Source organism: Porites lutea, chromosome 11, assembly GCF_958299795.1.
Source record: "Porites lutea chromosome 11, jaPorLute2.1, whole genome shotgun sequence".
Taxonomy (NCBI): Eukaryota; Metazoa; Cnidaria; class Anthozoa; order Scleractinia; family Poritidae; genus Porites; species Porites lutea.
The window spans coordinates 4,582,350-4,604,849 of NC_133211.1; the positions used below are offsets into that span (position 1 = coordinate 4,582,350).

The following is a 22,500-nucleotide window of genomic DNA, read 5'->3' on the forward strand; positions in this document are numbered from 1 at the left end:
AGCTGCGTATATCACGTGTACGTCATCTAGGCTTACGAACCACCCTTTCTTTGGTTTTTCTTAACGTTCTTATCGGCTCTTTCTTGCGTTATATCCGTCAGCAAAGACGAAGTGTCCGATCTCATTTAGGAGAATAACAAACAGTTAATGCACTCGTTTAAAGATTTGTTAACAGAAACCGTTGGTCAAATCAAGCGCGCTAACGAATATTTGGCCGAGCAGCAGATGAAAGAAATTAAGAAACTAAAGTATAACGAACCACGTAAGTTCACGAAGAAGGCCAACGAAGACCAGCTTCAAAGGATCCACAGTGCAGAATTTTGCGGCCATGTAGCGTACTAGGCCCGTAAGAAGAAGAAGAAGACCACTCTTTCAACTCTCAACAACAGATCCTCGCCAGTGGGAACGCCGGCGTCCACCTCAAGTTCACATATGCAACTCCAGCCTCTTATGTCAAGCGTTCCTGTTTTTCGCCTTCTCGTCGACCCAGTGTCGGGACCTGTTTTGCCTGTGGAAAGCGTTCCTGTTACCCGACGATGGACAAGCCAAACATTCCAAACTCCTAAATGGCTAGATGAAGGACAACAATCAGGTGCAGTCTATTCTAATTTAGTACTGAATTTTTTAAGCGGCAAGCCGTAATATGGATCAGGATTGTCTCTATGTTATACCAGTTTCTTCTGACGTTCACCCCGCTAGTTTTAGACGCGGTTTAGAGCTCTGAGTGTACCGTTGATATTTCTATTCTACCTTCAGTTTGGGGAATATTTTTCATAGTGACCTATTTCTGGCATACTCTGCTAGTTTCTCTGTTCATTTTGAATGTTATTAGTCTAAGTACTAAATTCCCTTCTTCCAGCTTTTTATGTTTTTTTTACTATCCTATAATGCCTCCGCACGTGTTTACAGTTCTTTTTGTCCGTAGCTGTTAATGAGCTTCCCAGTGTCAACCTCCTTTCAGACATTTTTTGCATTCCAATATCATTTACCCGCTTTCTGTTTGACCCGCCGCTCCGTCTAACAAAGGTTAATCCTGGATTTTAGGCACGTTTGCACCTTTTTCTACAAACAAAAATTCAAGTGCGGAGACTTGTCCATGGCCACTTTAATTTTTGAGATGGGTTTTTATTTATTTATATTTTATCTCTAGTGCGGTTATCGTAATCTTCCCTGATCACCGGTATTTCCTTGCGTTCACCTGGGATCTCGGCACCTGGATTTTTAGGTATTTTCTACTTTGCGCGCTTCCCTTTGGGTTCTTGTCAGCCTCCCTCAAACCGCTTCAGAAATCAAGAAGAAGCCAAGGTATCCCTAGTGCCATTTTTCTTGACTATGGTCTGGCTATAGGAGGAGGAGCCTATCGCGTTCAGGCCAAAATTTACAGTTTGCGGGCTGTCCATGCCGATTTGCCTTAGTCTCGCTTTGTTCGAATTCCTAATGAGGAAAAGTCCCTGTGGGAGCCCGTTCAAATTTTCTCGTGGCTTCGTGTTCATAACACTCTCGATGGAAGTATTAGAGCCACGGATGAACGCATTGCTAAATTGTCTCACCTGGTGGCTTTGTCTTCATATTAGCATGGATAATAGGAAGACTGGATAGGAAACTTATGTCACGTGGGCTGATTTCTAATCGCCGATTGGCTGGTTCGTGCTTCAAGATGGCGTTGACTGGTTCCATCATAGTGGAAATTTGTGACGAAACGATGGCGAAAATGTGGCGCAAACCAGTCGAAATGTAGGGTTTGTTTGCCTGCATGTTGTTCTTTTTCGGAGTTTTTAGTGCTACTTTAATTTTTGGTGTATGTTTTTCCCTTCGTTTGTTGTCTTACGGCGATGGCGACCCTTCAAAGCCACACTTGAACCTTCGAGGTAAGCACTTCTTGTTGTTGTTTTGTGTTATTTGTCCTTGTCTTTGAGAAAATTTCGTCCCAAAAATTTACCTTACAGAGCCATATTTACTAGACTTGTGGACTATTTTGGGACGCCTTTATTTAGAAGGTTCCTTCTTCTTTCTATTCATAACTACGATTGACAGATGTTTTAAGGATGGAATTGTGGTATAGGCATAGTTACAGACTGAGTGCTGTTATTTTCCAGCCGTACATTTCGATTGAAAATGACCGAAATTAACTACATTCGGAGCTAGTGCCGAACAAGTGTACGCACACGGTGTGCAATGTTCCAATTGGCAGACTTGTTTGTGTTGAGAACTGCTCCGCTCAAGTAATATCCTAGATTAACCCTGCTAATTGTTCGTAAAGTAGTATGTTAATTTCACTCATCTTTTAATGTTGAAATATAACTTCTAAATTACATATCCATTGAATACAATCGCCTCACGTCGCTCCTCGCAGCTTGTATTCGAAGGTACTGAAGAGACTCGAATATTTTTTTTTGTACATAAATTACATAAACATAAACTACACCTACTGACTGCTGATTTTTGGCCTCCGTTTAGGCTCCTAAGTGTTGTTGTTATTTTGTAAACAGTGTTTTAGTTTTCCTTGTGTTTGTCTTTTTTGTAGTATTTGCTGAACACATTTAGTCAATGAAGACAGTAAATTGTAGTCAAGCAGGGTCAAGTACAGTACTCTTCTGAGAGGTCACAAATCAATCAATCTTTCTGTATAAAACAACAACAACAACAGTTACTTTTGTCGTGCATGAGAGCCAGAAGGTGGCATATAATTTATTTCTGATCAGAAGGTGCTTTAAGCTTTATTCATCACATCTGAAGAGTGTTAGCTACTCCTTTCTGACTGGGACAAATTAATTGTGTGTGAGGGTCACTGCATGTATTAGCTGCAGAGTAATGTGTTTTAGATTTGGTTAGTGTTTTTCTCTGAAGCGGTCTAAATCTGAATCACATTGTTTTTCAAACCAGAGATGGACTTTATTAGCACTATTATTGAACTCGGTTCTTTTAGAGATCCAAAGCAACAATGTACCTGTAGATGATAAACCTTACCAAGATGTATTCTAAATCAAATTAATAAAACATATACCTGTACTTGTTTGGGGTATGAATTTTGTTTTCAACAACATAATAATGTGACCAGACAGTCATATTTTTTCAAGCCCTTATCCACTTACCTCAGGCTAAACGAAAATCCTGGATGTTAGTTTTTTTTATTTATTTTTTTTAATAATCAGCTTCTATTTTCTTTGGGAACAGTTTTAATGTTTAATTTTCAGAGGTGATTTCTATATCATTAAGACTACAATACAAAAACTTAAAGGTTGTTTCATCCTGAAAAGAGGTCAGTATTTCAAAGAATAAATATATTTCTAAGCTTTATAAGCCTTATCAGTGGAAGACAAGTGTTCCTCATAAAAAGAAGTGAAGGGCCTACTATTAATCACGAGTTTGCTTCCCAGCTGTAATCTAGCGGTTAACAATTAACCGTTTTACATAACATTTTTAAAAGCGTTGCAGTTCGCTTTTTCAAAGACCTGACTGAAAATTACCTTGGGTAATGGTACATTTATACCTGAAAATAACAAAAGAACTTGCCGCTTTACTATGAAAATTGATTTGAGAAAGTTAGAAACAGCGTTTCCACGGTGGTCCGCAAGCAAATTTCCTTTCTTTGCTGAGCTTTTTATCCCCGCTTTTTATCATGTTTTATACAGTTCTCAACTACGGCTTCTTGTCACTGATTGTCCGTAAATAAATTTGAATGGAAAATTAAACCCTCGTTTGAGCTGGGTACTTGAAACATCAAGCCTCGACAGTTTTACCGCTAATAAAATCATTTTGTCAAGAGTCAGTTGTTAACTTGTAAAATTCGACACTCGCTGAGCTTGTATAAAAGCAGAAAAGAAATCGTCAAAACCGTGACAAAAATATTTAAAATTCTTCCCGGTTTTCTTGTGGTTTGTAGAAAATTAGGCTGTGCCTCTTTTACAGGTGTTTTGTAGCTGTATACATGTAAGTTTTCGCATAGTTTTTATGTAGTTAGGCTTCTCGTTTGGCGCATAAAATTATCGGGCGCTGGAGTCATTGTTCGCTCTCACAAGTTCCATTATCATTTACTCAGTCTTTTGCCTCTACCGCTTTTGTACCCTCTAACTGTCTTCGCCAAGAACAAGTACTCTTCATCCTTTATTTCAAAACATGGGCAATCTGGGCAATATGCGACGATTAATTAAAGACGCGCAAAACATCGGATGTAAGAGGTTGAATGGCTCTCGATAATGTGACGTCACATTTTTCCACTTTGTTGGAACCGATCACGTCAGCCAGTTTCCTATCCAGTCTTTCTATTATCCATGATATTAGTCTTCCACCACAGTCCATGTTCTACGCGTCCCGTGTGTAGCTGGCCAAAGTATTTCCCTCTCGAGTTGCGTGGGATCCGTCGCGTGTATCATGGCCCGATTTCTTTTCTCAGTTGTTTACTCAGCTGTTTCCTGGGATAGCTAGGTTTTCCTGTCGGTTGATTCTTTGTATGAAATTGAATTTTGGTCGAACAATGTTAGCCTCTCAACGGCAAAATTTATTGAGGGGTTCCAGTTCGCTTCCAGTGAGAGTAAGCTCCGGCTTCTCCGATGCTTCCTATTCAGCCTGCGGCGCTTAAGAGGAGTCTGAACCTGAGCTGATTTTTCATCAGAATTGGTCGGAAAGTGTTCGTAGATCGACTTGGAGAAAACTCAAAGCGGTTTGTCTTTCCTTACTAGCCTTCGGGAGCCCTTTACATAATCAATCCAAGGTTTTTTGGTATTCTGACAACCATAACGTCTAATCCATTCTTCGCGAGGGCAGCAGGAAACGCGATCTCCGGGATTTAGCCCTAGTTGTTTTTCAAATTTGCTCCCATCACTGTATTTCGTTCGAGGTCAAGTGTATCCCTAGGGACCTGAACGCCAGTGCGGACTGTATCTGGAAATTTGTTGACTTCGATGGTTACGGCCTCAACGATTCCGTTTTTCAAGGGCTAAATCACCTCTTAGGTCCTTACACTATTGACAGGTTCGGCTGTAGCTACAACGGCGAGTTGCCTAGGCTTAACTCTCGATTTTTTCAGCCAGGCTGTTAGGCTGTTTATGCCTTCGCTCTAAATTGGAGTTAGGACGACAACTGGCTTGGCCCACAGGTTTGCCTCATTGTCAGAGTCATCAGATACATTGGGCTCTGCCGCGCTCACGGGAACCCTTGTTCCTCGCTCCCCTATGGAAGTCAGCTATTTTCTGGAATGTTTCTACTAGCGATGGAGTGCATTGGAATGGTTTTGTTGTCGACTGGGTTTTATTGCCTAAGTTCCAGGGGTTATTTGTTCCAGGGAAGGCCCGTAATTCCCTTTTCAGATCCAGGCCTTTATTTTTTGGCGTCATAGCGCTTCGAGTTTATTTTCGGCGCCCCAGACCTCCCTCGTCCCTGGCGGGCTTCTGCTCTACGCCGCCTGACGGAAAGTGTTAGCTGTGCCTCTACACGCGTGTTATGCGTACCTTTAGGTTTGGACCCATTAGGTTTTTGACCCCCCCCCCCCCCCCTCCCACTCTCCTCTCACTTCCCTTTTCCGGTGTTTTAAGCTCGCTTTTTTTTTAAATTCTTTTTTATTTCGTGCTCCTCACATTTTCTTCTTGTATTTTCGATTACTTTTCCGATATGTTCCGCTCTGGTTTCTAGCGCGAGCCCCAGAATTTCCCACCAGAGGGTTGAATACTGAGGCTGACAGACACTCTACAATGCAATCGACGGTTCTCTCCTCAAAGGCCGTTACTACGACAGTGGTGTACCTTCGTGCTTCTCGCAAGTAAAAATGTTTTGCAGCCAGTAAGCTTCATTCCTGGGCCTGTCCTGCCAGTCCCTGCCATGTTGCCTTGTATTTGCAACACCTCATTGAAGAGTCGCACTCCCCGTGCGTCTTAGACTCGGCTGTTTACGGTAGTAAATGGGCTCATACCATGGCGGGTATCCCCTCTCCCACGGATAAACCGATTATTGAAGGGGTTAGGTGTGCTTCCAGAAGGATTTTTGGTTTGATGAGGTCTCCATAATTAGGGGGAATTATATTTTCATGAGGGTTTCATGATCATTAAGGTTCTCAAAAGCAAGAACGACCAACTTTGTAAGGGCGATGAATCGGAGTGATTTTTTTTTTTTTTTTTTTCTTTTTTCGGAAATGTTTGACCCTGCTTGTACCTTGCCCATTTTTCCATCCCTCTAGCTCCAGGGATCTCATTTTTAGGCCCATGTCTCGCGGGAACAGCTCCTTTAAGTTAGTTTCCCAGGACGAGCCTATCAGCTAAACCACAATTAGAGAGGCTTTTCGCAAGGACCTGAGAAGTTTCGGGGTTGACCCTTCCACTTTTGGGTTTTTATTCCTTGCGTTCGAGAGGGGCCACTTCCGCTGCTTATAATGGGGTTAGTGACAGTGTGTTTCAGTGGCTCGGCCGCTGGAAGTGCGTTCTAGCCAAGAACGTCTACCGATGATGACCTAGAAAAAAGGCTTTCAGTTTCTTTGGCTCTAGGAGCTTTCATTTGTCATTTCGCCCAATACCTTGTCACTCTACGTACTTTGTAGGGTTGGTTATCGCCAAGCCGTCCCAAAATAAACTTATTTGCCATTACGTTTTGTCTGTTGATGTTGTGTAGTGGAGTCAAAATATGTTATTTCTGACGAATGAGCCCGCGAAGAAGACAGAAATAAATATTTTGACGACACGAGATACAACAGGGCCTGGGTACTAGGCCGGGTGCACCATGGGTAGCCATATCGGGGGTATATAAGGCTGCGTATATCACGTGTACGTCATCTAGGCTTACGAACCACCCTCTCTTTGGTTTTTCTTTATTTTTGTTTTATTTATTTTTAGGAGCAACATATTCTCGATGACATTGTAAAGTCCCGTAGGAAGGGCTTTGAGCTTGAGCCTTGGTTCCTACCCAGATTTCCTGCCCGCATTTTTTCCCTTCGGGGTTTTTTTGGGCAGGTTTTTTCTGGCCTCCGTCTGACCGCATTTACTTCAGTTTGTAAGCGGTAGCTCAGCTCTGCTAGTTTTCAGTTTTTTCCCGTTTCTTATTTTATGTACTTGTACAGTTATCAAAGTTTTGCACCTGCTCCTTTACTTGATATATTTAGTTTCTATGTATGTCTAGGTCAGCTGTCCCGGAACCGCTCTTTAGGAGGCGACATAAGTCTCGTTTGATGCAGTTAGGTGGCAGGCAATGTTACAGACTTCTAACCAGGGTCGTTATCCATTTTTTTACTTTCAATGTCCTGCCCTAGCCTTTTATGGCAGCCTTACTGGTTATTGGGCTACGTGCCTTGTTGGGTACATTAGTGGAGTTTTCAGTACATTAGTGCAGTTTTCCTGGCACTCAGCTTCTGTGCTCCTGAAGTGTTCCCGGTCCCAGTTATCCGTTGATCAGAGTTTTATTAAATTTCCCCAGCCTAACTGGCAGCCTAACTGGCACTAAGCCTGCGTGCTTCTTTGGGGGACTCAGGTCGAGTTCGACCAGTTGTAGCAGGTCTCTCTTTTGCTTCGCCTCTGTGCTCCTGCCGTGTTCCCTGTGCCAGTTATGCGTTGTCAGAGTTTTATTAATTAGTTTCCCCAGCCTAACTGGCACTAAGCCTGCGTGCTTATTTGGGGGATTTAGGTCGAGATCGACCAGTTATAGCAGGTTTTCTTTTTGCTTAGCCTCTGTGCTCCTACCGTGTTCCCTGTGCCAGCTATATGTTGTCAGAGTTTTACTAATTAGTTTCCCCAGAATAACTGGCAGCCTAACTGGCACTAAGCCTGCGTGCTTAACTGGGAGTTCAGGTCAAGAGCGACCATTTGTAGCACGAGTTTTTTCTTTTTGTGAAAGCTAGTTTACGAGTGCTGTACATTAGGTATTCACCAGTAATCACCTATTATTGTATTTACATAAGTACTTTGTAGGGTTGGTTATCGCCAAGCCGTCCCAAAATAAACTTATTTGCCATTACGTTTTGTCTGTTGATGTTGTGTAGTGGAGTCAAAATTTTTCAATATTGTCGAATGTTTCTCTTCAAATAGAAAGTGCATATTATTTTTTATACTCTTTCACCTAGCATCTTATTAAAATTACAACCACCTTGCCAGCATTTAATTCTTTAACTTATTTCTAATAGGGCTTTTCATTTAGTAGAAGTTATACTTGTCCATCTTTTAAAATAGAATGGGTGATGAACGGTACCAATTAAGTCAGCGCCCATTTTCTATTTCACCAGACAGGTGTGCACCCTTGGTCAAACTTGCAAATATTTTACGCCTATCAAGTAATTAATTGCTTTAACCCCGTCACTTCGATTCCGTAAACAGAAAGGACATAAAATTAAAAGAAAAGCTTCTTCTTTTCCCACTCCTATAATTTTCCCCAAATAACTAATAAACAATTTTGACCCAAATAACCCAACACAGCAGGGAAGCATTGGAAGACAGCTGCTTCAGTCATTCATCCTTGTTTATTTTGCCTTTAGTTTTCGTATTTTTTGGCTGGCAAGATAAAATTGTAAATCCTACTTTTACGAACAGCAAGTCCGGCCGTTCTTGACGTCGTTCTTATAGCTATCTTGAAAAGTTTTTTCGCCGTTAGGTTTATCTCAACCGTCAACCCAATTTGCAGAAAAAAAATTGGCGGAGGAAAATTTAGGAAGGGTCCCACTTGATTTGAGACACCCTTGCTTGTAAGCCACCCCCCGTCCCCCGCCACCCCCTCCCCCCATCCGCATTAGGTTAAATAAGCGCCCAACCTCGTTCTCAAGGGGAAAGGAAAAGAGCAATAGAGAGAGAGAGCCTGGAAACTTGGATAAAATGCCGCATCTTTATCCTTCATATCTTAGAGCTACTTGGCGGAAAAGGAAAAGAAATAACTCCAATTAATTAGTAAAAAGCTACCCAATATAACCTTTCGGAAGTTTATTTTTCTGTAAAAATTTCTTCTTCCTGCCGACTAAAATTTCCCTGGAAAAATTGCGGACAAATATATGGAAAATCTAAAGCAAGCGCCTGGAGAAATTTAAGCACAGTTAAGGTCCCCGAAATTTGTTAGTAAAATCCTTTGCCGTGTAGCTTTAGTTTACAATTCATATTTCTTTCAGAAGAGTCGTTTTACGGAATTATCCTTCATTAGATTCTCATACAAACACTGCAATTTCTCACGCGGTTGCCTAACTCGTCAAGATGGCTTCCAAACCCATGACATTGTCTATTTTGCAACTAATTGCTTGTGTTTACTGTTACGTTGTTTTCTCTGTATCGATTCTTTTATTTTGCACGGTCTAATTGCTGGTGACAGAGATAAAATGTCAAAAAACTATTCCCGAGTGCTTCCCGTTTTAAAGATTCAATATAACACGAAGCAACGAATTGAAAATATAGAAACAAACGATGCAAGGCTGATTCTAGCCTGAATTTCAGTCGATTACTTCGAGGCGTTTTCCTTGAGAGCCTGGCACCCCCCGGGGGGGGGGTACTTTAGGAATTTCTGGGTGGGGATGTGCCGCTGGGACCCTGGAACCCTTAACCTATACCAGAGCTAGTTCAGCTCAATTTTGCTACCCTATACTAGAGAAAACTCCCCAAATCCCCCTATTCTAGAGTAGCTATTCCCCTTGTCTAGATAAAATCTTCAAACAACTGATCAGTTTCCTGAAAAATGACACCCTATTCTAGACCCAAACGCTCTTATTTACATACCCTAACCTAGAGTAAACTGCCTGAAAACCATACCCTTCACAGCGGCAGATACCTATATAGCCCATATAGGGCAGTACCCTCCCCCCCCCCCCCCCCCGCCTGGGCCTGGAACAGGCTATGTTGATATCGAATAAGACAGACGATCGCGCAAGGGGACTTGCGCGCATCCAATTTGCTCTTCAACCTCCATTCGCCGAGAAGCCCTGTGGCCAGCTTCAGCTAGTAAAAAAATGGCGGAAAATTTCACACCATTTGCCATCGAAGAAGAAATTGCCGTACAAATGCCTAAAAACATAGCTAGAATAGCAAAAATACAACTCGACGAATGACAACTGCTGTTTGAAGAATATCTGGTAGACTAATCATCCCTTAAATACAAGGTAAATCGACGTCTGAATAACTTGTTTTCTTACAGGCACATATAATTCGATAAGGTAGGTCATTTTTAACATAGACCATAAGAACTTGTTTAGTTGATTGCTTCGTTTTACCTAACTTAACTCACAGCTGTACCTACTGAGATTACAATTGCAGCTTTGCCGTCATTATTAGAAGCTGTTATATACATAATTATTAATTTTTTCATTTCATTTGACAGTCATATTATTGGTTTCGCCAAACCATATATAGCAGGTCGTGATAATACAGAATTTCAATTAGATATAGGGTGAAAAGTAAGTAAGAAATAATTTAACAAGGGAAAGAAAACGTGCAATATAAACTTAAAGCACTTACATGCAAGTAAAATCACATTGTATATACTAAGAAGGAGAGGAGAAAGGCACGTCCTCTTAAAGTTACGTATAACAAAAAACTAGTAATTTTTGATAAAAAAATTAATTATTCCTCGGTCAAATAACGTTTAAGTTTTACTGTTTGACTCTGTAGGAGTTTTATTTGTTTTCAGCTTAAGGAAGTCTTGCCTGTTGTTATAAGATTCAAATACTGGGTTTGATGGAAGATCATCGTAGCGGTCGGCAAAAAAGCAGGGACCGAAAACTGCATTTCTTGCAAATTTTCCTTGGCCACTAGTTTTTTGTTTGTTTCTTCCACTTTCTAGCTACTTTCTTGGCAGCATTATCTGCCCCTGAGTAAGCTCCTGAGGAGCAACCCAACGGAAGTAGCAGAGCAGATTACACCGCAAAAATTTAGCCTCTGCTTGTATGACCTGTAGCTATCCTTGGTCTTTCCTGTAGGCAAAAACGCAAATAAACTTCGCGGAAATCGATATATCAACCAAACCGAAACTTAAGTTTTCTCCATCTGTTTTACATAACATGTTACGTAGTTTCTTCACCTGCCTCGATCTGGGATTTTTTGGCAGCAGTATCTGCTCCTGAGTGTCTCAAGTGAATCCTTAATTGATCTTAAAATAAAATCGCAAATGAACCACCAATTTCATTGATGGCCCTTATCTAAGTTTTCCTTATCTGTTTTACATAACCTTTTTCTTACTATCTTCAAAACTGCTTTCTGGACTTCCCAATAACGCCAAAAATACAAGAATGGATTTGTAGCGGAGTTCATGAACAGAATGGTGTCAGCGAAATGCCGCCATCTGATGTTCCGATGGTCTTTATAAGTCATCGAAATTAGGATGGAAACGGCCCCTGGAAAATAACAAAGAACCATACAAATGTAATACATAAATGTGTTTGCAGCGCGTTTTTTCACTTGTATCTTGAGATTTTTTTCCGCGTTTATACTTTGTACGGCTTGCTGTTGGGCGTGAATCTGATGTTGATGATGTCGAACGATTCGATAAATTGCAATGTAAGTAATTGAAGAAGTGAGAAGACATAAGGCAACAAAGACAACTGCAACAAGAAGAATAGTATTTTTCTTCCAAATGCTAAGCAGTGAGAAAATGAAGTTTTTACACCAAAATGTTGCTGCTACACAGGTTGCACGTCTCGAGGTCATCATGTTTGGATATCACATGTGATATCGTAGGGCCAAATATCGATCCACGCTGATGGCTGTCATTGTTTCAAGGCAAACTCCGCAGAGTTGAATAATGAGGACGAGGCTTGCTTGTGTGTCTATGTCTAATAGGGCTTTTCATTTAGGAGAAGTTATACTTGATCATCTTTTAAAATAGAATTGGTGATCAACGGTACCAATTAAGTCAGCGTCCTTTTTCTATTTCACCAATAGGTGTGCACCCCACTTGGTCAAACTTGCAAATATATTACGCTTATCAAATAATTAATTGCTTGAACCCCGTCACTTCAATTCCGTATAAACAGAAAGGACATAAAATTAAAAGAAAAGCTTCTTCTTTTCCCACTCCTATAATTTTCCCTTGCATTTCGACCACACTAGTGACAAAGAAGACCAGATCGACCAACAAGGAAGCAGGCCTGATACTATGCAGAAAAAATAAGTTTAGCAAAGACATCAATAATTGATGTTATTCAACATAACCCAAATAACCCAACACAGAAGAAAAGTATTGGAAGACAGCTGCTTCAGTGATTCATCCCTGTTTATTTGGCCTTTTCTTTTCGTATTTTTTGTCTGACAAGATAAAATTGTAAATCCTACTTTTACAAACAGCAAGTCCGGCCGTTCTTGATGTTGTACTTATAGCGATCATGAATACTTTCTTCACCGTTAGGTTTATATGTTTATATTTGAACGTTTTCTCTCTCTCTGTAAGACCTAAGTCGTGGTGTGCCTGCACCATATTTCCTGTTCATCCCTTTTTCTCTGCTGCATTGGTCTTTTGAAGAACTTGGGGTGGTATAAAACGTGAGGAGCAAACACACCATTTACATACAAGTTTATTGAGGTCTTCACCCCATTAGTTGAAATGAGCATATTATACTAGAGCTCAACCTTTCATTCCTTACTTCACTATTATCATGGGGATTTGTAATATAGTTCTTAATTTTAGTGAGTCTGTGAAAGAAATCCTTTGGTGTTACCATTCAATTTAAACCTCTTAAGCATTACTTTCACATGATACTATTTATTTAGTATGTAGTTCTAACTTTTGAGTCTGTGGATGAAATTCTATGGTGCTACCATTCTAATGACACCTCTTCAGCAGTACATGGTATCATTTGTTTCTCAGTATATTATGAAATTAAACGCGGGAAATTCATTAGATTTTTATGTTGGCCCTATTGGGATGGATGAGTAAAGTTTAGCAGGTAAAAGTTATGTAGTAAAAGGTTGATATTTATTTTATTCACTTTCTTCTTTCTAAGGTACTGCAACAGATGCAAGAAGCACAGACTAGCAGTGAAAAAGCTGGACATATGGCGTCTACCACCCATCTTAGTGAGGAACAGTACTGCTGATAAAGCACACTGTAAAAATCATTCGAAAAAGCAGTTATCTTAAAATCAAACCTGTACAATCATAGACAAAAGTCCTTGGGACAGTGATGCAATATTCATATTTTTCTGTCATTCTGGGTTCCCTCATCAAACAGTGCTTCCTTTTCGAAATTTTCTTGCCTTTCTCGCCCCCCCCCCCCCCCCCCTTTAACCCCATACAAAAAAAAAAATTCTGGAATGCACGTGTCCAACATCGTTTGTCGGGTGAGGGGAGAGGTTGGGCCTGTGTGAATTGGAAAACGCCCCAGAAATGCAAAAGTGTCCCAAGACTTTTGTCCATGAGTGTAGTTCTGTTTGGTTACAGTACAGTACCATACTGTACAATACACTGAGTTTCATTTCATAATGGGTCAAGGAATCTGGACTGTTATCCATGATTGTATTATTTTATAGTGTCAGTGACAATATTCAATATGTTACATACACCACGCCTCTTTGCCCTCTGTTACCGTGTTGGCCTGCACACTTGCCTTCCTGCTAGCTTAAAAATTGTGTCTGGTTTCAGTAATGGTATTTTTGACGGGGATGGGACATCATTCCATCACCAAACCCCCAACCTGGAGAGCCAGGTGTTGTAATAGTTTACGTTTACCTCGCCACCAATTCAATTGTTACCAAGAAGTCTACTCGCCACCACATAATAACTCTGCAATAATTGACACTGTTTACTTACTGGGATTGTTACTTCTTCTTCAAGTCCAAATATAAGTCTATTGATTTTAATTGACACCTTGGGTTGCACCTTCTCATCTTTAGTTTAATTTTTTGTGAAGAATTGCGACTTTTTTTAATACCTTAATACAGCTTATTTGTATCACTCGAGAGGTGCGATTTGTTTAAAATCCAACAGCTTTTCTTATGAAAGTTGGTTAATATTGTCACTTGAACTGTACCTCCTTAAATTACGTTGTAAATTTAAAGTGAAAGAATTCTTTTTAGAGACTTGTCCTCGTGGCGATTTCGTTGGTGGCAAGATAGTTTGGTGGCTAGGTGACCGGACTAGTACCGTTGCAATTCGTCTGGTCTTTCGTCCAAAACCTTCCCAGCACAGTTATACCTACCACCCACCAGGAACCAAGGCCCCAGCTGGCATAGCTTTTAGGGTCATCAAGGTACACAAACCTCCCCTCCATGCATGTTAAGGTTCAACGCTTTGGGAAGATTTTATGCTATGTGCAAGCGGATGCAACAGTGGTGGCCAGCAACTGCCAACACTGTTGGATGTTACATCTTGCACCTGTTTGCACACCCTGTTGCATGTTGTTGGGAGTTGTTGCGCAAAGTTTGAACCCGGTCAAACCTTAAGCTATGTGCAAATGGACGCAACAACTCTCAACATATCCCGTCCGTTTGCACGGGGCTTTACATTTAACACCGTTTCTATTCCACTGGCAGGTTATTCACTTGAAGCGATTTCAGTTAGTTAACAACAACTGGGTGAAGTCAAATAAGATTGTTCAGTTTCCTGTCCAGAAGTGGAACATCAAGACAGTGCCATTACGTCAGATGGCGGAGTCACTACAGTCAATGTCAAAAGCAGTGAGGAATTGGTGAACGAGGAGGAGACTGAGGAGAGGAAAGAAGCAACCACACGGCAGGGGAGTGAAGTGAGTAGAGACATCGCTCTGTCTGTCAGATGTGACAAAGTACTCTTAAGGGTAGTGTTGGGAATCAGCTGGGATCTTTCATAGTCGATCATCTGAAGTAACTGGATTAACCCAACCAATCAATCGTGGATTATAATCAGAGAAATCTCTTTATAACAATGTCATTTATTTTTTATCCTTACTGGCCTATAAGTGTTGGTGTGTTGGTGCCTATGAGGGATGTGCTATGCAATTTTTGACCTATACAAAAATGAGGTTTTTCTGTCCCCAACTCCCTGCCTTAATAAGCTTTCTAAAAGACCTTTTTCCGCTCTATCTATATGCTGATTACTCAGTATAGGAGATATTGAGATTTGATTACTTGTCTTGTTAGCCTGTGTACACCCCCCCCCCCCCCCGACCGGCCCTTCCCTCAAAACAATCAGAGAGAGAGTCCCCCTCTGATTTTTTTTAAGGAAAGGGCGCGGCTGTACACTGGCCATGCCTTGTTGGAATTAAGGAGTACGTGATTTGTCCACTACTCAGCTTCTCCATTGGGTATTGTCATTTGATCTCGAAAGGAACAGCCAAACAACAAAGTGAACACGATCTATTTTGATGGACACCTTAAAACTCATTCTCACACAGCTGTGGTTATTTTAGGGTCTCACTAATGTAAATATTTGTTTATACAGGAGTCATCGTCCCAAAGTTCAGCTGGAGAACTAAGTTCAAGTTCAAGTTGAACTCAACCAAAACAGCAAGACTCCCTCGCGCCACTCCTCATGTTTAACTCTTAACTCGGCCAAGGTTCACCCGGAAGTGACGTCAGAGAACTCTGCACCTACCCCTGTAGAAAGATCAAGCACTTCGGACTTCATTGTGTCAGATTCTGCGGAATCGCAGGGTACTCAACGTGAAAATGTGCGTAAACTGTTGGCTGCTTCGAGAAGTGAAGGCTCACAAAGTGAGATACCAACGTACAGGATATACGCCATGTCGGTATGTCGAATGAAGCTCAAGTAAACTGTTAGTGATTCGCATTGTTCAAGACTCTCTTAGTATTTCTTACTGACTCTGTTGGGTTTGTTTTAGTGTCACACAGGTGTTCTGGGCGGAGGTCATTACATTTCATATGCACACAACCCAAACAACAAGTGGTACTGTTATAATGACAGCAGCTGTAAGGTTAGTACTGGATCAACATGTTTAATATGGCGGTCATACTCTTTGAAGGGTTTCTCTATCAAGTCAGTGTCAAGTGGTGAACCTTTGTTATATTTCTAGGTTTATTTTGGTTTGATTGTAAACCATTTTCACGATGGCCTTATTTTACTATGGCTAAAGCCTGGTGCAAACGGACGCAACATTGTTGGCCAACAATGTTAGGAGTTGCTGCGTCCGTTTGCACATAGCTAAAAGTTTGACCAGCTTCAAACTTGCGCAACAACTGTGCAAACGGACGCAACATGTAACATCCATTTGCTGCGGGCTTTACATGTTGCGTCCGTTTGCACACCCCGTTGCATGTTGTTGAATGTTGTTGGGAGTTGTTGCGCAAAAATTTGAAACTTGTCAAACGTTTAGCTACGTTTAAACGGACGCAACAACTCCCAATGTTGTTGCGTCCGTTTGCACGTAGCTTAAGAAGGACACCTTTGAAACCGACAATAAGTATCCGTCTATGTGCGTCTTATAGAGATTGAAATAAAGGTAGTGAAGAAAGACAGGGACCAACTCTAGGTGTCCGTTAAGAAAGAGTTGACTTAATTACAACAGTTGTCTTGTTTTATGGAGGTAACTAGGTTGGTAATGTTTTCGTTTACTTCTCTTGTTTCAGGAATGTGACAATACTAAGCTTCAAAAGGACTCGCCCTACATGTTATTCTATCAACAGGACGATCTGGAGGAAGGAATGTTTCTTCCAAACTTCAATGGTCAAACGCCTGACTCGGCCAGCGATGACGAAGAATATGAGAACGAAGTGCGTAGACTGTGCGTCGTTCAATGAAGGTCCTTGGAGCTGGGGACGGGGGAAGAATCTTATAATTTATACACATTTTTTGTATTGAAATCTTCATTCAATGAATACTTACGCCAGCGTAAATTATCAGAAATGTTGTAAATATATCGACACGGAGAATTTTATTTTTAAATGCGTTTAATGCAGATGATGAAATTATTGCAGTAGTACATACAGGGTCGCGCTTCCTGTACGAGTAAAATTTAGAGTTAAGAGATGAGAGACTGGCAAACGGGACCAAAATGCGACTGAGTAGGGAGAGGACATGTTTGTTGCCTCAGCCTCCCCTCCCCCATTGTCCTTAGCCCTTTACCTTGGTCTTGCAGGGGGTACCGCATTTCGTACTCTCTCTGACAAGTATTTGTGTTCCGTGTGCTTTTTGTCCGTCATTTTTGTGTAAAACATTTTGTTGGTTATTGTCTTTATTCTTCATACTATGAAGAAGATATGGTCCCTTTAAAGTACTTTAGTAATTTGTACTGTGAAAGATGAGGACTTCGCGCGCGAAGTAGCTGTACTTCAAAATATGCGAATCAGAATGGTGTCACGGTATTCTATGCGATCCAGGTACTTCTATTCTTGTTATTGTTGCTTCTTTTGATGTTTTTTCTTTTTGCGCAACAAAACGTTCTCTTATGAGCTGTCGTTTAAGAAGGTGCCTTTTTTTTTTTCTCTCGGCAGCTCATTTGGGGAAAGTTTGCTGCGGGTCCCTCTTCTAACGTTCATATTTAATTATTCCATGTTTATTCCGGCGTGATAAAGCGATGACAATCTATGTCAATTGATAATAATCGATAGTAAAGTTTGTATTGAACTAGGGGCTCTGAATTAATTGTTGTCAATGTTGTTAAAAACAAACATTATAAATTGAGCGCCCTTTATTCAACATAAAAAAACTGACAATAATATACAATATTCCTGATTCAGCACGAAAGAGTTGGAAAAATAATGCGAAAAATCCAAGTCGTGGATCGAAAACAGATTGAAAGAGAGTGTAAATTTATGTGGCCCGTGCTAGCCGGGCCTGGAGGAACGCCTGAAGTACCGTGAAAATTTCCGCGTTATTTTCAAGTGTACGCCACGCGCAAATTCGTCAGTTATTTCAGGCTGAGATTGTTAATAACTAACGACGTTATAGTGGAATTATTCCCTTCCCTTGTTTCACCACCGTGACATCAAGTCTCTAACTGCCTTGCAGAAAAAAAATTACATCTAGTGAAGCCAATTTCAAGATCCAGCCCTTGATAACACGTTCAGTCCATACTTAAATGGTCTCCTCTTTTGAACCGCGAAGATTCGTTGCCTACATACTTACTCTTGACATTTTTTTTGTATTCTTCGTACTGATTGAAAGAACTTGTTTTACTTTGGGGGAGAATGGGAAGTGAATAAAGTTCACTTTAATATATCTTACTGGTACTTTGTATTTGTACCCATTTTGTGTGGCCTTTCTTGGTTAGAGTTTGTCAAGATTATTTTGATAGCGTCACAACGTTTACCACTCACCTCATTTCTAAAGTTAACGCTGTGCGTTTGGGTGATGGGAGATGAAGAACCTCTTCCTCTATTCGAGTTTCTTGACTTTCAGTTTTAAAAGTTACCAGCCAGTTACATTTCTGTTTGAGCAGGAGAACGAACAAGCAAGGATCAGTTTGTTTCCTAGTTCGTTTCGTCGAGGTCCTTGAATCCTCACCTGTTGTGTAGAGCCCAAGTCTCTGGGCCATGCTTAAATTTATAGCCAATTTTATAATAGATCTTGTTATGGTTTTTGAAAGCGTTCTTGACGGGAAGGCAACCGCGCGAGAAATTACAGTGGTTGTATGAGAATCTTATGTCGAAAAACGCCTGTTCCGAAAAGAAAAATTGAATTGTAAACTAAAGCTTCACTCCTAACGATTCTACTGAAAAAGATTTGAGGGCGTTACATGCAGCTACATTCGCTAGAGCCTTTTTATAAAATTTTCCAACATTTGTATGTAAAAATTTCTTCTTCCTGCCGACTAGACAAGGTCTATTTTGCAAGTAATTGTTTGTGTTTGCTGTTATGTTGTTTTCCCTTTATTGATTCTTTTTCTTTTGCATGGTCTAAGTGTTGGTGACAAGGATGAAATGTCAAAAGAACTATTCCCGAGTGCACATAAAAAAGTTGCACCTCAGCCCTCATTCGAGAAGCCCTGGGGACGAGCTCAGCTTCAGCTGCTAAGAAAATGGCGGAAAATTTCACACTATTTGCCATCGAGCAGGGGCACCCAACGACAATTTTCGGAAAAATATCTGTTCGGAAGACGATTTGAGATCTAGAATTTTCGGAACATTTGTTGTAAAATTACTTGCTTGCCTGCCTCTCCTAGGATTTTCGAACATCTAAAAAATGGTAAAATTGCCCATTTTCAACGGATTTTTACCCTAAAAAGGTCACCTAGAATTTTCGGGAGCATTTTTTTCTGGCTGAAATTTTCGAACAGGTAAGTTTTGATCCCTATAATTTTCGGATCACTAGACTTTCAGCTAGGAAATCCGAACAGATGAAAAATTTATAGGGGATAAAAATATGCCCATATTCACCGTTTAAATACTAAAACACGTTTAACAATGCTATGTTTAAGTGGTTTTGAACTATGTTCTCGAAGGGTGCCCCTGATCGAAGAAGAAATTGCCGTACAAATGCCGAAAAACTCGGCTAAAAGAGCAAAAATACAACTCGACGAATGACAACTGCTATTTGAAGAATATGTAGTAGACTAATAATCCCTTAAATACAAGGTAAATCGACGTCTGAATAATTTCCATACATGCGCATATAAAATTATTCAGATGTATTGGGTCACGTTTCTTCTGTGAGGTTTAGCATAGACCATAAGAACTTATTTAGTTAATTGCTACGCTATTTCTTTTTCTTTGCCCCTCGTTTTATTATTTGTGAAAGGTGTTTCACAAATTTGAAAAATGAATTTTAGCTTGAAAGTCTGGTTGGCTGGTAACATAATCCGTCGTTTTACCTAACTTTAAACTCACAGCCGGCTGTACTTGCTGAAATTTAAGTTGCACGCGGCTTTGCCTTCATTAATAGCAGCTGTTATAATAATATTTAATAATTATTCGTCGGTCAAATAACTTTTAAGTTTTCCGGTTTGACTCTTTAGGAGTTTTATTTGTTTTCTTAAGGAAGTCCTGCCTGTTGGTCTAAGATTCAAATACCGCGTTCGATGGAAGATTCGAGAAGATCATCGTATAGGGGTCGGAAAAAACGCGGGGACGAAAACTGCATTTCTTGCAAATTTTCCTTGTCCACTAGTTTTTTGTTTGTTTCTTCCGCTTTCTAGCTACTTTCTTGGCGACATTATCTGCCGCGTGTGTATGCTATACCCAACGACTGTAGTGTTTTCTATACTGTTCGGAGAAGCTAATAATTTCTAATAATTTCTAGGTGACCATTCCATTCATGTACAATTTTCGAAGTTTATCTAATAAATTCCCTACGATTTTTGAAGTTTTATTTTTTACATTTCATTGCCCAGGTTAGGATATTTTTCGTACAAAAGAAACCTAAAATTTTCGGATTCAAAAATGTGATGGAGAGAAGAATCAAAACAATTTTTCACTTTCGTAATGCGCTAAATTGCATCTGAAATTTTCGGGGAAATAATACCGAAGCCCTTGCAATTTCGAAAAGACTTAAGTTCCCCTAGAATGACCCAACAGATAGAAATTTTATAGCGCCGTTTAGAACGCAGCAGGCGCTTGGAAGTAGTGGGCGAAAAAGAGAACGGGCGCGCGCGAGGGGGAGACGCGCCAGTTTTTTCTTGTGGCCACTAATTCCAAGCGCCTGCTATGCAGGCTATAAGAAGTACTCTAGATAGTCTAAAAAAGTGTTTTCAACACATTCGGTAGGTAAACCGTCCTTCGGTGCCCCTGAGGAATTCAGTGGAAGTTGCAGGCCAGTTTACATCGCCAGAAAATGTAGCCTCAGCTCGTAGGAACTTAAGTTTTCTCCATCTGTTTTACATATTAAACATTTTACGTAGTTTCTTCAAAACTGCCTCGATCTCAGTTTTTTGGGCGGCAGTGTCTCAAGTGAATCCTTGATCTTAGAATAAAAACGCAAATGAACCACTAACTTCATTGATCGCCGTTATTCAAGTTTTCCTCATCTGTTCCGCATAATATTTTTCGAAGTATCTTCAAGACTGCTCTCCGGATTTCCCGATTACGCCAAATATACAAGAATGGATTTATAGCAGAGTTCATAAAGACAATAGTGTCGAGATACAAACTGATGTTCAAATGTGGTTCATAAGTCACCGTAATTAGGGTGGATACAGCCGATGGAAAATAACAAAGAAGCATACAAATGTAATATATAAATGTGTTTAGAGCGCGTTTCTTCGCTTGTAACTTGCGGTTTTGTTCCGCATTCATACTCTGTACGGCTTGCTGTTGGGCGTGAATCTGATGTTGATGGTGTCGAACGATTCGATAAATTGCATTGTAAGTAATTGAAGAAATGAAAAGACATAAGGCAATAAGGACGACTGCAACAAGAAAAATAGTCTTTCTCTTCCAAATGCTAATCAGTGATAAAATGACGTTTTTACACCAAAATGTTGCTGTAACGTACATTGCACGTTTAGAGGTCATCAAATTCGGATATCGCATGTGATATCGTAGGGCGATATATCGATCCATGCTGATGGCTGTCATTGTTTCAAGGGAAACACCGCAGAGTTGAAAAGTGAAGAAGAACCTTGCTTGTAACAGAGGTGAGTAAGAACTGCTTCCAGAAAGGATATAAAACCTTGCGATGGCAATGTTAACTGGAAGAAGGAGAAACCCAACGAAAAGATCAGAAACAGCAAGACTGCACAGCAAAATGGTAGACGGAGTGTGTAGGGATGGATTTCTCCATACGGAGGCTAGTACCAAAACATTGCCAGCGATGCATATTGGTATCAGTAGAGCATTGAGGACACTATTCGGTATGATTACAGAGGTCTCTTCGTCACTCTCCAACCCACCAGGCATCATATCAACAGTAGAGTTTGCCATCTCAAATTTTTCAATTTTGTCCCGTATTTCTCTTGAAAGAGAAACTGCATATTATTTTTTATACTCTTTCACCTGGCATCTTATTAAAATTCTAACCACCTTGCCAGCATTTACTTCTTTAACTTATTTCTAATAGGGCTTTTCATTTAGGAGAAGTTATACTTGATCATCTTTTTTAAAATGGAATTAATGATGAATGGTACCAATTAAGTCAGCGCCCATTTTCTAATTGACCCCATTTCACCAGTAGCTGTGCACCCCACTTTGGCAAACTTGCAAATATATTACGCCGATCAAATAAAACTAAATAATTAATTGCTTTAACCCCGTCACTTCGATTCCGTAAACAGAAAGGACATAAAATAAAAAGAAAAGCTTCTTCTTTTCCCACTCCTATAATTCTCCCTTGCATTTCGACCATACTAGTGACAAAGAAGACCAGAGCGACCAACAAGGAAGCAAACCTGATACTACGTAGAATAAATTAGTTTAGCAAAGACATCAATTCAACATAACCCAAATAATCCCACACAGCAGGGAAGCATTGGAAGACAGCTGCTTCAGTCATGCATCCTTGTTTATTTGGCCTTTTCTTTTCGTATTTTTTGGGTGGCAAGATAAAATTGTAAATCCTACTTTTACAAACAGCAAGTATCTTGAAAAGTTTCTTCGCCGTTAGGTTTATCTCAACCGTCAACCCAATTCGCAGAAAAAAAATTGGCGGAGGAAAATTTAGGAAAGATCCTACTTGATTTGAGACACCCTTTCTTGCAAGCCACCCCCCCCCCCCCCCCCGCTTCCCCCGTCCCTCCATCCGCATTAGTTTAAATAAG

General features: G+C 40.4%; 1 protein-coding gene across 1 annotated transcript; it reads left to right on the plus strand.

The window, feature by feature from the left end:
* Positions 1–12,876: 12,876 nt before the first annotated feature.
* LOC140951524 (ubiquitin carboxyl-terminal hydrolase 32-like) lies at positions 12,877–18,034 on the plus strand. The gene is made up of 5 exons (XM_073400787.1): positions 12,877–12,953; positions 14,408–14,619; positions 15,294–15,600; positions 15,694–15,786; positions 16,439–18,034. The coding sequence occupies exons 3-5, from the start codon at positions 15,595–15,597 to the stop codon at positions 16,607–16,609; spliced, it is 270 nt and encodes an 89-aa protein (XP_073256888.1). The 5' UTR covers positions 12,877–12,953; positions 14,408–14,619; positions 15,294–15,594; the 3' UTR covers positions 16,610–18,034.
* Positions 18,035–22,500: the final 4,466 nt, after the last annotated feature.

What these genes read in the sequence shown, in the direction of transcription:
- LOC140951524 (XM_073400787.1), top strand. An exon ending in ATAATGACAGCAGCTGTAAG is followed by an intron (nt 15,787 to 16,438) that starts GTTAGTACTGGA and finishes CTCTTGTTTCAG; the next exon opens with GAATGTGACAATACTAAGCT.